General features: G+C 52.3%; 1 protein-coding gene across 1 annotated transcript; it reads right to left on the bottom strand.

Annotated features, from left to right (window-relative positions):
- Positions 1–1,495: 1,495 nt before the first annotated feature.
- OGFOD3 (2-oxoglutarate and iron dependent oxygenase domain containing 3) lies at positions 1,496–16,045 on the bottom strand. Its single transcript, XM_005907172.3, has 9 exons — positions 15,907–16,045; positions 13,303–13,520; positions 10,170–10,245; positions 8,982–9,024; positions 7,390–7,454; positions 6,402–6,458; positions 5,982–6,135; positions 3,780–3,903; positions 1,496–1,709 (listed from the first exon to the last, which is right to left on the bottom strand). The coding sequence occupies exons 1-9, from the start codon at positions 15,978–15,980 to the stop codon at positions 1,573–1,575; spliced, it is 948 nt and encodes a 315-aa protein (XP_005907234.2). The 5' UTR covers positions 15,981–16,045; the 3' UTR covers positions 1,496–1,572.
- Between the last annotated feature and the right edge of the window lie 19 nt (positions 16,046–16,064).

The following is a 16,064-nucleotide window of genomic DNA, read 5'->3' as shown; positions in this document are numbered from 1 at the left end:
CAACCCGGACGGGAGGAGACAGCTTTTCCTGCACAGACTGAGGCTGCTGGTCCAACCTAGAGACAGTGTGTCCAAGCACTGCGACCCTAAGGTCACCCCGGTCTTCCACCCAGAGCCTGCCTTCATCCTTCCCAGATCTGCCTGAAGTCCTTTAGAAATAGGAACCACGATCCAGGCTCCTGTGGGGATGGAGGGCCCACCTCCCCACAACCTGTCGTCACGATCTAGAGGGGAGCACACCCCACGTCATCGTCTGCACGTGGAAGCTAGGCCCACAGTGCTGAGACATGCATATCATCACCCACCAGCAGGAGGGACTCCCGGCAGACCGAGGTGCAGACCCAAGGGTCCCAGCTTCCAGACCCTCACTAAAGCCTTACGGGCCTCACAAGGGCTCACCCCAGGGTCCAGAACCTCTGCCCCTCCCTGGAGCCCAATGGCTGCAGAGCTTGGGGAACCTGTGGGGTTGTGGTGGCCAAGGGTGCAGCTTTCTGTAACATAGGGGGCAAGTGTTCACACTGGGTGGGCGGAGGAGAAGGTGCTGCGGTTCCTCCCGGGTCAGGGTGGCCAGGAGAGTCCTGCCCCCACAGCCATTTCTGGGGCTCTCTCAAGGCAGGTGGAGCAGGATGACTAACTCTTCTCCCAGCAGGTACCCAAACCCAAGGCCAGATGCTTTGTAGGGCAGCCGTGAAACCTTGCCCAACCCTGGCAGAAGCCAACTGATGAACACGACCTTCCCCCTGGGCTGTGCTGCCTAGGCCTCCTCCACGGCTGGTCTATTTACCATTCCTGGCTCCCATGACCATTACTTTTACGTAAAAGGCATGGATGGCTCTGAGACGAGGAGGGGGTTGTAAAGACCTGAACTTGCACATACAGACCCTCAGCTGGACAGGAAGTCCCGGGTGAGCTGAGGATGGCCACACTGGGAGCACACTTCAGGCTTGTGTCAGGGACCCTGGCCGGTGATGGAGCAGAGCCCAGCCTGGCATGAACACAGCGTCAGGGTGACTCTCAGGGGCCGGCAGCATTGGGGTGCTCTGCACAGAGCTACCAGAATATCAGATGCTCACCTGCATCCAGAATCCAGCACTGTTAGCCCTCCCAGCCCCACTATTGCTGCCCCTGGAGCTGCCTGCTCCCAGAACCTTCTCAAGGTGTCATGATCACTGATTCTGCTTCCCCGAGCAGAGGCTGCTGGCCCCACTTGGCTTCATCTGCACTTAAGTTGGTCTCCAGTGGCCAGGGAATGACCCTCTGTCTGCTGACAAATAGGGACTCCACCCCGGGCACAGGACTCCTTCCTGAGAAAGGAGGGAGTGGCTGCCCTGCCAGCTCCCAAGCCCCACGTCAGCACAGTACAGTCAACACTGATCCTTGTGAGGGGAAGCTGGTCCCCTCTACTTACTCACAGTTGAAAAATGATCAAACGTTAGCAAATCAAAATTTGGGATGATTCATAAGGCACCTTGTTCAGTGGAAATGGTAGAAATGAGTTGAGCGGCGGGGGGGGGGTGCACGTCCAGCGTGGCTGCTTCCGGGCAGGGCTGCTGGGCGGGCCGCCTGAGGGGGCTACGTGAGCGTTGGGTCCGAGATGCCGTGGTCGGGGTTGCAGCTGAAGGCAATGGTGACGGCATAGCGGGTGCCCCAGTGGACCTTCTCCACCCGATGCAGGTTCTCAGACCCGGAGGTGAAGAAGGATACCCGACCTGGGAGAAGGGAGAACAAAGCATGACCTCGAGGTCACACGCATGGCCGGGCCTCAGAGGACCTGCGTTCAGGCCGACTCAGGGACACAAGGAACCTGCGGGCTGGAGAAACCACTGATGCAGGAAGTCAGGGCTTGGAGTCAAACCTGCAGGATGAAGGATGCCCCAGTCTGGCCACAGCCTCTCTGTGGGTCAGCCTAGAATTGCAGTGAGGCCCTGCCACCCACCTCAGGGGCCCCTACAAGCCATGTGACCTCCCCAGGCCCACCTGAGGATCTTATTTCTAATCACACAGGGAACAAAACCAAACCCTGGAGGGTGATGACAATGTTTTAACAGAGAATTAGGAAAAACAGGTCAAGGCAAACACCCAACACCTATAGCTCCCTCCCAGGGCAGGAGGGAGCTGCCTCCTCCTGCCAGGACAGGACACAGGAGAGGGCTTCTGAAGGTCCTGGAGTGGGCGGGTCCTCCAGCCATCTGTGCTCAGAGAACCCAGTGTCTATGTGCTCCAATATTTAACTGGCCTCACATATACCACTATAGTTTTTTTTTTTTTTTTAGGACAAATGGAGTTGACCCTAATGGAGTCATTAGGGAGGAGCCCTGGGATCCCACAGATGCCATGTTCCTACCACGTGGCCCAGCACCAAATGTTCCATGACGGGGACTTTCCTGGTGATCCAGAAATCCACCCTGCAATGCAGGGGACATGGGTTCAATCCCTGGTAAGGGAACTAAGATCCCACCTGAAACTAAGCCTGCAGGCCACAATGAAAGATCCCACACACCACTACTAAGACCACATGCAGCCAAATAAACAAACAAACTAATCAATTTTTAAAAATTTTCCATGACAACTTCATTTCCCTTCAAAGGTCACTGCCAGGAACTTGACCGCTAAATCTTTGAAAAGAGGAGAAAAGTCTACCCCAGAGTCCACTGTTTTCTGGTTGTAAACAAAAGAACTGTGCTCTGCCTGAAAATAGCAGAACAAAAGAAAACATGTAACATGCAGAAACCTCCGCACGGGGCCTGGGGACACCCGGAACTCAGACCCTCCTCTGGACCAGCCAGGCTGCCCCTGACCTGAAGGAAACACTCTTTCCCAGAGCAATCTGGAGTCACACCACTTCCTGAGGCCCAAGTTGTTAAAGGACATTTTGTCCTTGGTTTCTCCAGTTTCAATCACACCTGAGACATCAGACAAGCAGCCAGGCCAGTCTGCACAGTGGGCTCAATGGCCTCCTTGCCCATCCATGCCATCCGTGCACTCCCACCCCTGCACACACGGTTATCAAATATCGCTGACTTGCAGCAAGAGTAGGGGGTCTCTAGGGGCCCCCAGTGTTTCTGCACACTTTGCAAACAGAGGCACCAAAGAACAGAGAAGAAAAGACTGAGGAAAAGTCAATCTCCTCATGGCCTGTGGGACATCAGGAAACCATCCATCCCTCAGGTTGGACCTTTGGAGGGAAGAGAAGCTAATATCGGTACAGAAAAAGGTGATTTGAAGAAATAATGACCACTTTCCCTACTGTGATGAAAACTTTGACTTTTAACCCAATAAGCTTGTCAGGATAAATACTTCCAGTGGGATAAATACAAATTCACACTGAGGCACATCATAGTCAAACTGCTGAAACCAGAGACTAGAGAGCAGCTTGCAGGTGGAGAGCAAAGAGGCAGCTACTACAGGGAGGTGACAGTGGTGATGGCAACAAGGGAGCCAGAGGAAAAGGAAAATGGTTTTTTAAAAAAGAAAAAACCCACCAATCCAGAATTTCACCTCCAGTGAAAATATCCTTTAGAAAAAAGCTGAAATAAGAATATTTTCAGAAAATCGTCACCAGACCAGCACACCATGAAATGCTGAGGCAGAAGAGGAATGTACCTGTTGGAACCTGGATGCTCAGGAGGGAATGGAGGGGGCTGGAAAGTGAATAGATGGGAACACTGAAAACCCTTGGCATATTTCCCTGTTAATTTTCATAGGAGATAATCAATTGTAAACTCAGCATCCCAGGAAAGGCACAGTCAAGCACCCCAGATTCCACCTGTGAGTCCTACCTGCTCTTGGCTCCACTGTCTTGTTGGCCCCCTCCTCCATGAACACAAACCGCCCCCCACCGAAGTCGTCCAGGTAGTCGGAAAGGTACAGTAGTGACGTGTAGTCAAAGGAACCATAGGTCACCTGTGGGCAAAGCACGAGGGTACGTCACCACCTGCTTGTGGGAGGGCTTGGTTCTCAGGGAAGGACAGAACCCAGGCCTCACATTGCCCTCCCAATGGCAGAAAACCCTCTGCTGAGCACCAGCCTGCGTAGGTGACCAAGGCCCTGTCACCTTCTGGTGAATTCAGTACCGCACTGTCTGTGGAGCTGGACTTTCTACACAGACCTGGGCTCCCTCCACATTCCCCACCAAGACCCCATTTTTGGGGCTCCTTATCTGGTATCAGGGCACCAAACAAATATCAGAGTGGCTTAAACCTGAGAACAGCTCAGGGCAGTGCCCTTGAGTTGCTTCAGCAGTGAACCTCACATCCACTGAGCTGCACAGAACCTAAAAGAGACCGGGATGGGGGGTGTCCAGTAGCCTCACCCTCTCCTACCCACCCAGCTCAGATACTGCAAAGGAACCACCCCAAACTCATGTGAGCACAGTGGCCTGGGAAGGAGGAAGGTTCTGGCAGGTCGTGGGGATGGCAGAGGCTGGTGGGGCCTGAGCTGTTCTGAGTCGGAGGCTGGAGAGCTTCACAGCCAGGAGCAGATGCTTCACTCCTGGAGTCCCCTCATGGGAGAACACCTTTTTGCCACATCCATACATGAGCGACCCCTTGGCTATGACAACCACCCAGGTCCTGTACACCCTGTCACAAGACCTCCTAGCTCTAACATGTCTGAGGCCACCCTGCTCATCACTACTGACTTGCTTTCTCTGCCTGAAGAATATCTTCCTTATCTTTCTTCCTTCAAAGTGGATCAAGGAACCAGGCTACCTTCAGTGTTGTCTCTTCTAAACCCACCCTTCACACTATGCAGAGGGTTGCTCTTTCTTCACGCAGGGAAATTCTCCCAGACTCCATCCCAAACTCCCTTCCCCATTTGCTGCATGAACCTATCTGTCCTCAGCACATGATGTCTTTGCCCTGAACCCCATAGAACCTTGTTTTCCCCTCTGCAATGTCTATGATGATCTTACACTGAAGGTCTCAGCCCTGGTTCCCTAATGAAATAATGCATCTACAGAATGATTATTCAATGAGGCAATGGCTGCTAAACCTGTGAGGTGAGAGTGAACAGGAAGCTTGATCATAAATGGATGAGTCTGAACCCAGTGATCAATCGTAAGCCCATGGGAGCACCCGGGGTGATGCCCAAACTTCCAACCTGAGTCCCCTCGAACCCCCTGAGCTACACTGGCTCAGATGAGCCACTGGCCACATGCAGCTGCTTCACTTTAGCTTAATTAAATACTGGGTTCCTCAGTCTCACTAACCACAGGGAAGTGCTCCTTCCTCCGTCAAGCTCAGACAGTTGAGATTAAATAAACACACCAATGTCTGACCGAATCTCAGGCAGAAGCCCAATCTGCGAGCTTCTGCCCAAACCCTCGGCTTATTTTTCACTTTATTTCCTTTGTTCCGGCATCAAGCAATGCAGAGATTATCTGGGTCACCTGAGCACACTCGCAGCTGGGGTGACCGCCAACAGCCCTCAGACGTTTCTGTGGCCAACTCTCCCCTGGCGCCATGCTGGGCGTGCTGGCCGAGCAGGTCAGGGTGGGGCTGAGGGGCAGGCGGGAGAGGGCTTCAGTTGTGGCTGATGAAGACATTGATAGATTAGGTGTCACCGTGTCTAGGGAACAACAGGAGGTCAAAGAAGAGGAATCCACAGAATCCAAGAGAGTCTGGTCAAGAGATCTCTCCCCACAAAAAAAGGGGGGAAAGGGGGGCCTCCTGGGCAGGGGTGGGGGACGCATATCCAAGGGGAGACCACCCAACAGAAAGGCTGAATCAAGGCCGGGTCAGGTGACATTTGATGAAGCTCACGGATCAGGCAGAGACAGCTCTGCATCTGGGAACAAGTAGCAAAGGATGGTCCCCACCAGGCCCTTCCTGTTCCATAACATGCGTTTCACCATCTTCTCTCACCTCACCACACGAGAAACAAGTCTTATTTCCTTGACAGCATCACCAGAGAGGAAACATCTAAAACCCCAACTATGAGAACAGACAGCACCTCAGTGGACGGGCCCCAGCTGCATTCACCTTGTCCACGTGAGCATGCCAATACTCATCGTGAGCTGTCCGGGCCTCCGTGCTGTTGATGCGGGAGAAGAAGGTGGGCTTCGTCAGGTGCAGCGAAGACGCACTGATGCCAAACGCCTGGGCGATCGCCAGCTGGACCTTCTGCCGCACGTCCCTGCCAAGAGGACACACGTGTCACTCAGAGCAGCTGGAAGAGGATTCTCCACGGGTCCATGGGACCCATATCAAACCATACCACAAAAAGACATGAACTGGAGAAGGAGGAAAGGTGAGCAGATACACACATTGGTTCACACACATGTGACAGGGTATCATGTGCAAAACCAGAAACCTGAGTGCCATTTCTCTGCAGGACTCACCCCAGCACTCCCATGCCCCCACTACCTTCCCCACCTCTGACTCGGGCGTTCCTTCCCTCACCGGTACAATTGGAAGTCCTCTTCTGAGAAGATAGTTTGTATTTTATCCCCAAAGTATCTGTGAAAAGAATAAGGAGTATTAACAAATGAGACATTTTATTAATGTTTCCTTATTTCCTTTGGGTCTTCCCTAGTGGCTCAGATGGTAAAGAATCTGCCTGCCATGCAGGAAACTCAGGTTCAATCCCTGGGTTGGGAAGATCCCCCGGAGAAGAGAATGGCTACCCACTCCAGTATTCTTGGCCTGGAGAATTCAATGGACAGAGGAGCCTGGTTACGGTCCATGGGGTTGCAAAGAGTCAGACGTGACTGAGCGACTAACACGTTTCCTTTAAATTCAGTCTTTCCTACAGTTAACTAGCAAGTCCTTGAGAATCAGCTGGTCCTTCTTATCTTGCAGCTGCTCTTTCTACAATAACCGTGTGAGAAGAGGGTGGGGGGTGGGAGGGTAGTACCTTGCAGGTGAAACTGTTAGTTGCTCAATTATGTCCAATGCTTAGTGACCCCATGGACTGTAGCCCATCAGGCTCCTCTGTCCATGAGATTCTCCAGGCAAGAATACTGGAGTGAGTAGCCATTCCTTTCTCCTGGGGATCTTCCAGACCTAGGGATCGAACCCAGGTCTCCTGCATTGCAGGCAGATTCTTTATCATCTGAGCCACCAAGTGGGGTGACATTTATTAAGGTTGGGAGATCTCTTGCTTCTCCTGGCCCTCAGGAGGCAGCTCTTAGGAGCCTGGCCTGCCACTTACCTCTCCCTCCAACCCTATCTCTTGGCCCCTTCCCGACTAGACTGTTTCCTAAAGCAAGGTGAGTGAGTACCCAGCCCCTTGGAAAAGCTTAATCTCCCAGTCCTCACTTGGCCACAGCCTGATGGCAAATGTTGAGGTTTTCCCCAAGACTTGAAGCCCTTCTGATCCATACACACAAGCCTCACTCAGGTGTCCCCGGATAAAAAACGGGCAGACCCTCTCACCCCAGGTTCTCACCTGTACAGGTTTACAAAGTGCTTCCCAACAGATAAGGCCCCTGAGTGCAGGTCCAGGATGGATGCCTGGAAAAGATGTTGGCAGAGTAGCATGAGGGCTGCCTGGCAGATGACCAAGCTCTAAAAGCCATCAACGTTAAACACAAATTCCCAAGACGTATCCTTGCACACACAGGTCAGGGTGACAATGCACACAGGCTGGGTTTCAAGACATTTGGACAAAGGTGTGTGGGGTGCTGGTTCGTTTCTATAACAGGAGGCCCTGGAGTCATGCAGGTACACTCGCTCTCAGCCTGGCTCCTTTCACTGCGTATCACCTCCCTGTGACTAACTCACCTGGAGACGGACATGTGGGCGGCTCCTAGTTCAGGGCTGTTGCAAATAAGGCAGCTCTGACACTGGCGGACAATGTTTTTATCACGGGAGATGCTCTCATTCTCCTGGGTAAATGCCCAGGAGCAGAATTGCTGGGTCATCACTCATTAATGAACCACCAGTGTTTCTGACCCCTGCCCATCCAGCCTCCAGAAGGCCTTCTCTGTGTCTTAAAAGAGGGGAAGGGGCATGAGCACGGACCACCTCTATCCTGTTTGGGCGTCTTTTCTCACTGATGCGATGACCATCCCAGAGGGTTTGTTTGAACACAATCTGGGCTTAAAAAATGTTAACGGCCCTTAAAGATATTAAACCTGGATGATTCACTGCAACAGAACTTTTCACGTAAATGCTGAGCAGAGAGTAAAAGATGAGTCCACACACGAATAGGTTTTAATAAATATTCCCCTTGAACTGAATCAAAATAAAAGGAGAAGCTTAATTTTCAGAACTCAAAAGGAAAGAGTCTGCAGAATAAGAGTCATAGAGATAATGACTGAACTATCCAGAGGAGAGCAGATGTTCCCCTAGGACCCACACACTGGGTGAGAAGATCCCCACTGGGACCACGTGAGAACTCCAATGTAAGGTGCTCGCACAGATGGACTCTCAAGGCTACCCAGGAAGCGGATGAGTTACAGAGCTGCACTGGCCTGTCTGAGTTCCCTGTGGTTGCTGTAAATGGTAGGCTTAAAACAGCAGGGATTCATTGTCTCAAGGTCTGGAGGCCAGAAAGCTGAGATCAAGGTGTCAGCAGGGTCCCATTCCTTCCGAAGGCACCAGGGGAAAATCTTTCCTTGAATCTTTGGGCTTCTGGTGGCACCAGGGGTCCCTTGGTTTGTGGCATATCACTCCACTCTGCTCCATCTTCACATGGCCTCTTCTTCAGTCTCAAACCTCCCTCTGCCTTCCTCTTACAAGGACTCTTGTCACTGGATCTAGGGCTACCTTGATAATCCAGGATGATCTCATCTTGAGACCCTTAACTTAATGACATCTGCAAAATACCCTTTTCCTAGATAAGGTCCCATCACAGTTCTGGGTGGATGCATTTTTCAGGGGCCACTGCTGGACCCCCCACAGTCTCACTCAGTGGACAACAGTCCGTACACTGCATCTGTGAGGGCCTGAACATCCTATACCCTCATTTCCCCTTGGAGGGAGAGCAGAGCCAAAGGGGTAAGAAGAAAACTGAAGCAGGAACAACAGACAACTCACCCCTCCATCGGATCCTCCCAGGGACAACCCCTTCTCGGCTATGCTGTAGGGGAAGATCTTAAGTCAGAATTCAGTTAACAGCATCATCTATGATACTTCTAGACACACACCAATCACACAGCGAACACAATGTTAACGGATTGCTTAATGTTTATGACAGAATCACATGTTTAGACCAAAGGACTCGACTTTCAAGTTGAGTAAATGTTAGTATTCTGTCACCACCTCACTAACATCCTATCACACGGTTTGGGGACAAGTGGGCTTACTTTCCATCTTTAGTTCAGAGACCTGGTGCTGAGCTGAATGGGTTGCTCTGGGCTGGAAAGTCTCTCTCCTGTCATCACAGGCTGGGAGGCAGACTGTAATCACCAGCTCAGGAGGCAGAGGCCATGTGGTACTCTGGGCTGGACCTCACAGGACCACCCATGTCAGTGAAGACGCAGGGGCTTCTGGTCCTCTGACAGATGCTTCATGGCCACCCGGAAACTGATTAGGGGCTGGATCCAGCCCTCACACCAGTGACCACCCCCCTACCCAAGTGGCCCCTACAAGGTTATCTAGAAACAGGAGGAGAGTCTCCCTTTGGGACTCAGCTCAACACACAGACCAGACACTGCTCCACTAGGCACATGCCTGTGTCTGAACTCCATGTCGGAAAAGTCAAAGCACCAAGATCTGCTTCTAAAAGACAAGAAAGAATCCAATGCCAACTACTCGTAAGTAAGACCTCCTACCCGGTCATGAGTTATGGCGAGCTGGTGGGAGGACTGATCCCAATCAGTTTTGGAGAGGAGACTGAAATATTGTCTAGCAACTGCCTGGGGCCACTGGGTAAACCCGCTGTCTCTATACAAGTGTCCATTGGGCCCCTCAACGGCTGATGGGAGAGCATCCCCCCCACCTCCCCAATAGACCAAAACAGAGCATCCCCTCTCCACCTCCGCAGCTGTCCCTGGAGAGGGCCTGGGCCTCCAGAAGGTTCTATCAGCAACCACATCACTGAGGGCAATAGCCTTTCCTCCTGGAAATCAGAAAAGCCCATCTTGCCCTTGGAAGTATGCAGGGGAATTCTTAGGGAATTCTAAATGAATCTCTTGAAATCATCCTTTTAGTAGTAATTCTCTGCTCCCCGCCCCAGCCTCACCCTCCCACTTGTTCAGGACAGAAGCTCGGAGATGCGTGTACCTGCGAATCCTTCGGGCTTCGTCCCTGGTGATGACGGCATCGCTGATGCCCCGGCCACACTTCCTCGGGGAGCAGCCTAGAAAGAGTCAAGTCAGGATGACACACAGCCCCCACTGAACCCCGACACAGAGAAGCATGCCGTTGTCAAGGACTCACATGTGGGCCCCCCTTCTCAGGGACAACAGAATTTTGTGGGTTGGGGCCTTGCCTTTCACAGGATTAAGGGTCCAGGTTTGGAAATTACAGGCCACGTGGTCAGAGTGAATTTCAGATAAGCAATGGTGACTTTCCAGTACATGCACATCCCCTACATCAAATTTCACTGTGAAACTTCCCATACAAATTTCACTGTGTTCCTGGCAGCCCTGCCAGGCAGGCCACTCTGGAAGCACCAGGCACTCTGCCCAGAGGAGGCATCCACGACATTCTTGAACCTGACCACAGATCCAGACCTGTTGGCAAGTCCCTCCTGGATGACCAAAGCTGTGCCTGCAATTATAGCTGCTATCCTTTTGCAGAGCTGCTTTAAGGTGCTCCCCACCCACTCCCCCCTGCCTCCCTCTGTCCTACAGCCAGGACTGAGCTGCTTAGAGGGAGAAGGGTGGGGGAGCTTGGATGGGGATGGGGCCAGGGTTGGGGTGAAAGAGGCAAAGTGGGATCAGGGTCAGGGTGGACAGGATCAGGGCCAGGGCGGACACAGCCAGGGTCAGCATGACAGGCCCAGGGATAAAGTGGCCAGGGTCAGGGTGGACAGGGCCAGGGTCAGATGGATGGGCCCAGGATGAGGCAGAGCACCAGAGATGGATGAGCTCAGCAAGTGCCTTGTGTCTTGGTGCAAAGGGCAGGCTGGCTGTCTCGAGCTGGGTGGACCACAGGATATGTGGCTAATGGAACACTCTCAGGACACGCTAGGCTGGCTGACCTTTAGCTTTCATCCTCCTTCCCCTCTTCCTGCCTGGAACGTGCCTGGAGGTGTCCTGGGACCACATAAACCACACGCTGAGTGGGAGAGCTGGGGGCTCAGTGCAAAGGGCTCACAGGGAGCCAGGCTGACCTGGGGTGACTTTCTCTGGGTGGATAAACTTCTACTTGGGGGTCATTAGGGAAGGGGTGCCTCAGTTCCATGGAGCTAAATATAACCCTACTGATACAAGATCTGTGTTCTATTAAAACACAAAAATGCTTTTTGTAAGGGTTACTCCCTAAAGGTCGACGATAAAGGCAAAAACGACGATAACCAAACAGCAGCTTGGGGAGTGATATCATACAAAGAGATACACTTAAAGACAAAAGAATTATGAGAGGGGAAGAGACTGATAATAGGAGCGATTCACCAGGAAGATGCAGGGGCAACAGAAGCACCAAGTGACATCAGTTCAAACACGTGAGGCAGCCACCAGGCCCACCACTGAGGTGGAGACCCGCCTCGCAGCTCCCGATAACTGAACAAGGCAAGACGTCCAAGAAGACAGTTTGCCCAGAGGAGTGTAGACTAGGAGACAGTCAGAGCTTCACAACAACCATTCAAAAACAGACATTTTTTCAGGTACACATGCAACATTAACAAAAACATATTAGCCCAACAGGAAAGTTGGTTCTGTACCATACAGGTTATGGTCTCCAGCTACCAGGCAGTTAGAGAGAACTCAAGTTCCATCAATCTTGAAATCTTAAAATCCAGCAGGACACAGCACACTGAATATGAATGAGCGTTAAAGAGTATCATTTGGGCGAGAAAGTGAGTTGTGAGTGGTGGTGATGGCCGTGCATGTACACAAGTGCACAGGACACAAGCACACAGATGTGCCTCCCAGACACACAAGTCCGGTGCAGGCAGAGCCCCTGTCAGCTATGGGAGGAGACAAGGGTGAGAGGGGGGAGTCCAGAGACTTCGATGCTGTGTTTTTCTGGTAAAATATATATAAAACCCCAAATTTACCGTTTTAACCAGTTCAGGGACATTAACTGCGCTCACATTGTTGCGTGACCATCACCACCATCATCTCCCGAACTTTCTCACCTTCCCAACTGAAATCCCATCTCCATCTACACCAACTCCTCCTCTGCCGCATTCCAACTGTTTTTAATGTGGATAAATTATTAAAGGGGTAGGAGAAATAATGGCTCAGCGGTAAAGAATCCGCCTGCAATGCAATAGACACAGGTTCGATTACCGGGTAGGAAAGATCCCCTGGAGGAGGGCATGGCAACCCACTCCAGTATTCTTGCCTGGAGAATCCCATGGACAGAGGAGCCTGCCGGGCTACAGTGTACAGGGTCACAAAGAGCCGGACACAACTGAAGTGACTTAGCACGGGAAAAACATACTTTGTCAAAAGCTGGGACTTTACAGGAAAAAAGCTCACCAAGACAGAGAGAGCATGCCCACAACAGAACCTGTCCACTCCTGACCCCCGAGGGGAAAGGGAACCCCAGTTCCTCAGCATGTCCATTTCTGCCAAGGAGCCCACACACCTCCCTTCACTTTAACCCAACTTGTGCGCATCACAACAGTGCCCCTTGGTGGAAGGACTCAGCAATCTTTTTCTTGGTTCAAGTTCAAAGCGCTGCTCTGAATAGAAAAAATAAGTTCTGTCTCTAAGACCCGGTCACTCTGGCTAGGCTTTTAAAACTGCTGCCCTCCACAGAGCAGGCAGGTGCCAGGATGGGACAAACGCCATGGTGGGAAGGACCCTGGTATCACGTTTCCTGTTGCAACATTTTCTGATTTAACAATCCCCTAAGACAGAAAATGCCTCTTCTCAGTTCAACTTGTTCATTGATATCTTCCCAATTCTGTTACATCTTTCCAGGCAAACCACCTCGTCCACCAGATGGAATCCACACTGAGGTGGGGGGCACCTCAGTAAAATACTGGCCATAGCCTGGGCAGTGAAGCCTGGGCCTGCCCTTGCACTGGTGGGGCCTGAAACACTCACACTCCCCAGAACAGGTGTGAGCTAACCAACGTAGTGGGGGGGCAGTGGAGAGGAATGCCGCCTGTACCCCCAACCCCACATGACTTTAGACCTGATTCCCACCAATTCATCAAAGTAAAAACAGATGCATTTTGAACACACCAAATTCTATGTTAACATGCTGCTCTTTCCTGAATCACCTTGGCACTGCGTACCTTCAAACCTTCGGTGACTGTCATAGTCCTCAGAGCAGGGCACCTCGATGAACCTGCCTGGCAGGATCTCGCTGCGGTGAGCCAGGACCTCAGTGATGCCGTCATCACCCCCCAGGCTGCCCCAGAACAGGCAGGCGGCGAGCGCAGTGCAGGACCCCAGGACAACGACTCTTAACCACTTCTTGCGCACATCCCGAGGCGCCCGGACACTCTTGGTGCTGAGAACAGAAAACAGCTGTGGTCACCCGAAGGCAACTGCGTGTGCTGAAAACTCAGATCACAATGACCAGAGACCACACCCACACTTAGTTACAGCCTTAAAGGGGTCCCACACTGGTCATCATCAGAGCTACTCTCCATCAATCCAGAGGCACTTGCCAGCATACGAGGACATGGTGGGGAATGTGCCCCTCGCCCCATACGACCAGACAGGGCTCACTATGCCCCCGAGGACAAGACAAACTGCTAGTCGCGGTCCCTCCCAGCCTGGCCATGTCCATGGAGAACCATCTGGGAGATCCTGACAGAGCCTGTGACATCGATCACATTGCCTGCATCTGAAGATGACTGACACAACCCCATGCACTGGCCCTAGGGTGCACACTCACACACAACGTGAACTAAGGCAGTGAAAGTCGCTCAGTCGTGTCCATCTCTTCCAACCCCGTGGACTATACAGTCTGTGGAATTCTCCAGGCCAAAACACTGGAGTGAGTAGCCTTTTCCTTCTCCAGGGGATTTTCCCAACCCAGGGATCGAATGCGAGTCTCCCACATTGCAGGCGGATTCTTTACCAGCTGAGCTACCAGGGTGAACTAAGGTAAACACGAACCAAACTCATTTCACTGAAACCACCAGGCAGCCGGGAAAGGAATGCAAGAACCACAGAAATGATTCCACACTAAGACACTTTCTGTACCACCTGGGTTAACTGTTGGATTCACACTGTCTATGCAGAAGTTGCAGGCATGTCTCTGTGTGCATGTGTGTGTGTGCATGCACACGTATATCTATGTGTCTGGATGGTGTACACCCACTCATATGTGTGTCTGTGTACATGTGTATGTGTTTTCTCATATGTGTAACTGAACAGTCTTGTATTCTATTAACTGAGAAAAATGTGTAGGGCTTGAAGGATTGGCAGAAATGAGAAAAGCGATCCAGACATTGTTTCAGGAGGTGCACCTCATGTCTTCAAGTATATGATTAATTCCTGAAAACCAGGAAGTCTGCCTTCTATTTTTATATGTCCCTCCACATTTCAAAGTGCTATATATATGAAACACACACAGGCTTCCCTGCTGGCTCAGAGAGTAAAGAATCCACCTGCAATGGAGGAGATCAGGGTTTGATCCCTGGGTTGGGAAGATCCCCTGGAGAAGGGATGGCTACCCACTCCAGTGTTCTTGCCTGGAGAATTCCATGGACAGAAAAGCCTGGAGGGTACACTACCTGGGGTTGCAAAGAGTCGGACATGACTAAGCGACTAACACTTTCACACTTTTACTTTCTAACACACAAATTCCGATTAAATAAGTCTCAAGGTGGGCACAGCTGAGTCAGATCATATTGGGTGGATACATGGTCACTTTAAACAGGGAGCATAGATCCCCAGGTCACAAAGACCCCCATCCTCCACCTAGAATTGCTGTCTAGCCTCTAGCCCACCTGGTCTCCTCTAACTAGACAAGGGTGGGCCCCTAACTCCAATGGGGCCAGTATTTTCTTCCCCAATAGGGCAGGGAGACTGCCAGCCCATCTCAGCAGCAGGGGCTGAAATCCTACTGTGGGCACAAAGCTGTTGACACCTTCGCCTGGGACACCCCAGGTGCTGAGACAGAAAGGGACAGAGAGGGAGGTAGAGACAAGAGGGGAAAAAACAGCCTCCTGGTCCAGATTTGGAAGCTATACTTCCCTGAGTTGTCCTCAAAATAAGCACCCCTGTTCAGGGTAAGCTGGCCCAAATGCAGACTGAGAATCTTGCCGAAACATAAGTGGATTTGGAGCAAGGTCCATGGCCCATTGGGCAAGCACGACGAGAAGGTAATTTATCCTGAAGTGAATACACTCCGGCTCTGAAAGCTTTAGGCAGAATCCCCTCGAAGGCTACCTGATGAGATCATTTATTCATTCATCGGGTCCCCCAACGGAGAACCGTCACGTGCACAGCCCTGAGAAAAGCACACGGAGACCAGACGATGGGGACCTCTGAGTGCCAGTCCCCGTGCGTAGACTCGGCACAAAGCCTTAGGTACAAAGCCCTCGGTACACACTGGGGAGGAAGGAGGTCAAGGAAGGTTTCCCGACCCGCAGCTCCGCCCAACCCCTTCCTGCGCGGTCCGGGAGGGATTCTGCAGGCTACGCCCTCCGGACGACCACGCCCCTCTAGGCGCCCGATTCGCCCAACCACAAACCAGGCCCCTCGCGGCCAGGCCACACCCACACTGCAGTGCCTTTCCGGGAAAGGCCCTGCCTGCACCAGATCCACCTTTTTCTGACCGGGCCGTGCCCACAGCCACCCAACACCACGCCCCCGTTAGGCCCCGCCCCTCGGCCAGGCCCCGCCCACGCCACCATTCGCGCGCTCCCGGCGCTATCTGGTACCTGCTCTGGCGCCGACGCTCCGCTGCCCCGCTGCCCTCGGGGGCCTTGGGAGCACCCCTCCGCTGAGGTGCCATTAGCTACGCTGCCGCGAAGCTAGGCCGAATGCTGGAGCCGCCACAAGCCCGGGACGAGCGCTGCGAGAGGTAGCGCGAGGCCGG

Source organism: Bos mutus, chromosome 19 (assembly GCF_027580195.1).
Source record: "Bos mutus isolate GX-2022 chromosome 19, NWIPB_WYAK_1.1, whole genome shotgun sequence".
NCBI classification, from domain to species: Eukaryota; Metazoa; Chordata; class Mammalia; order Artiodactyla; family Bovidae; genus Bos; species Bos mutus.
This window is presented reverse-complemented; position numbering and strand designations above follow the sequence as displayed.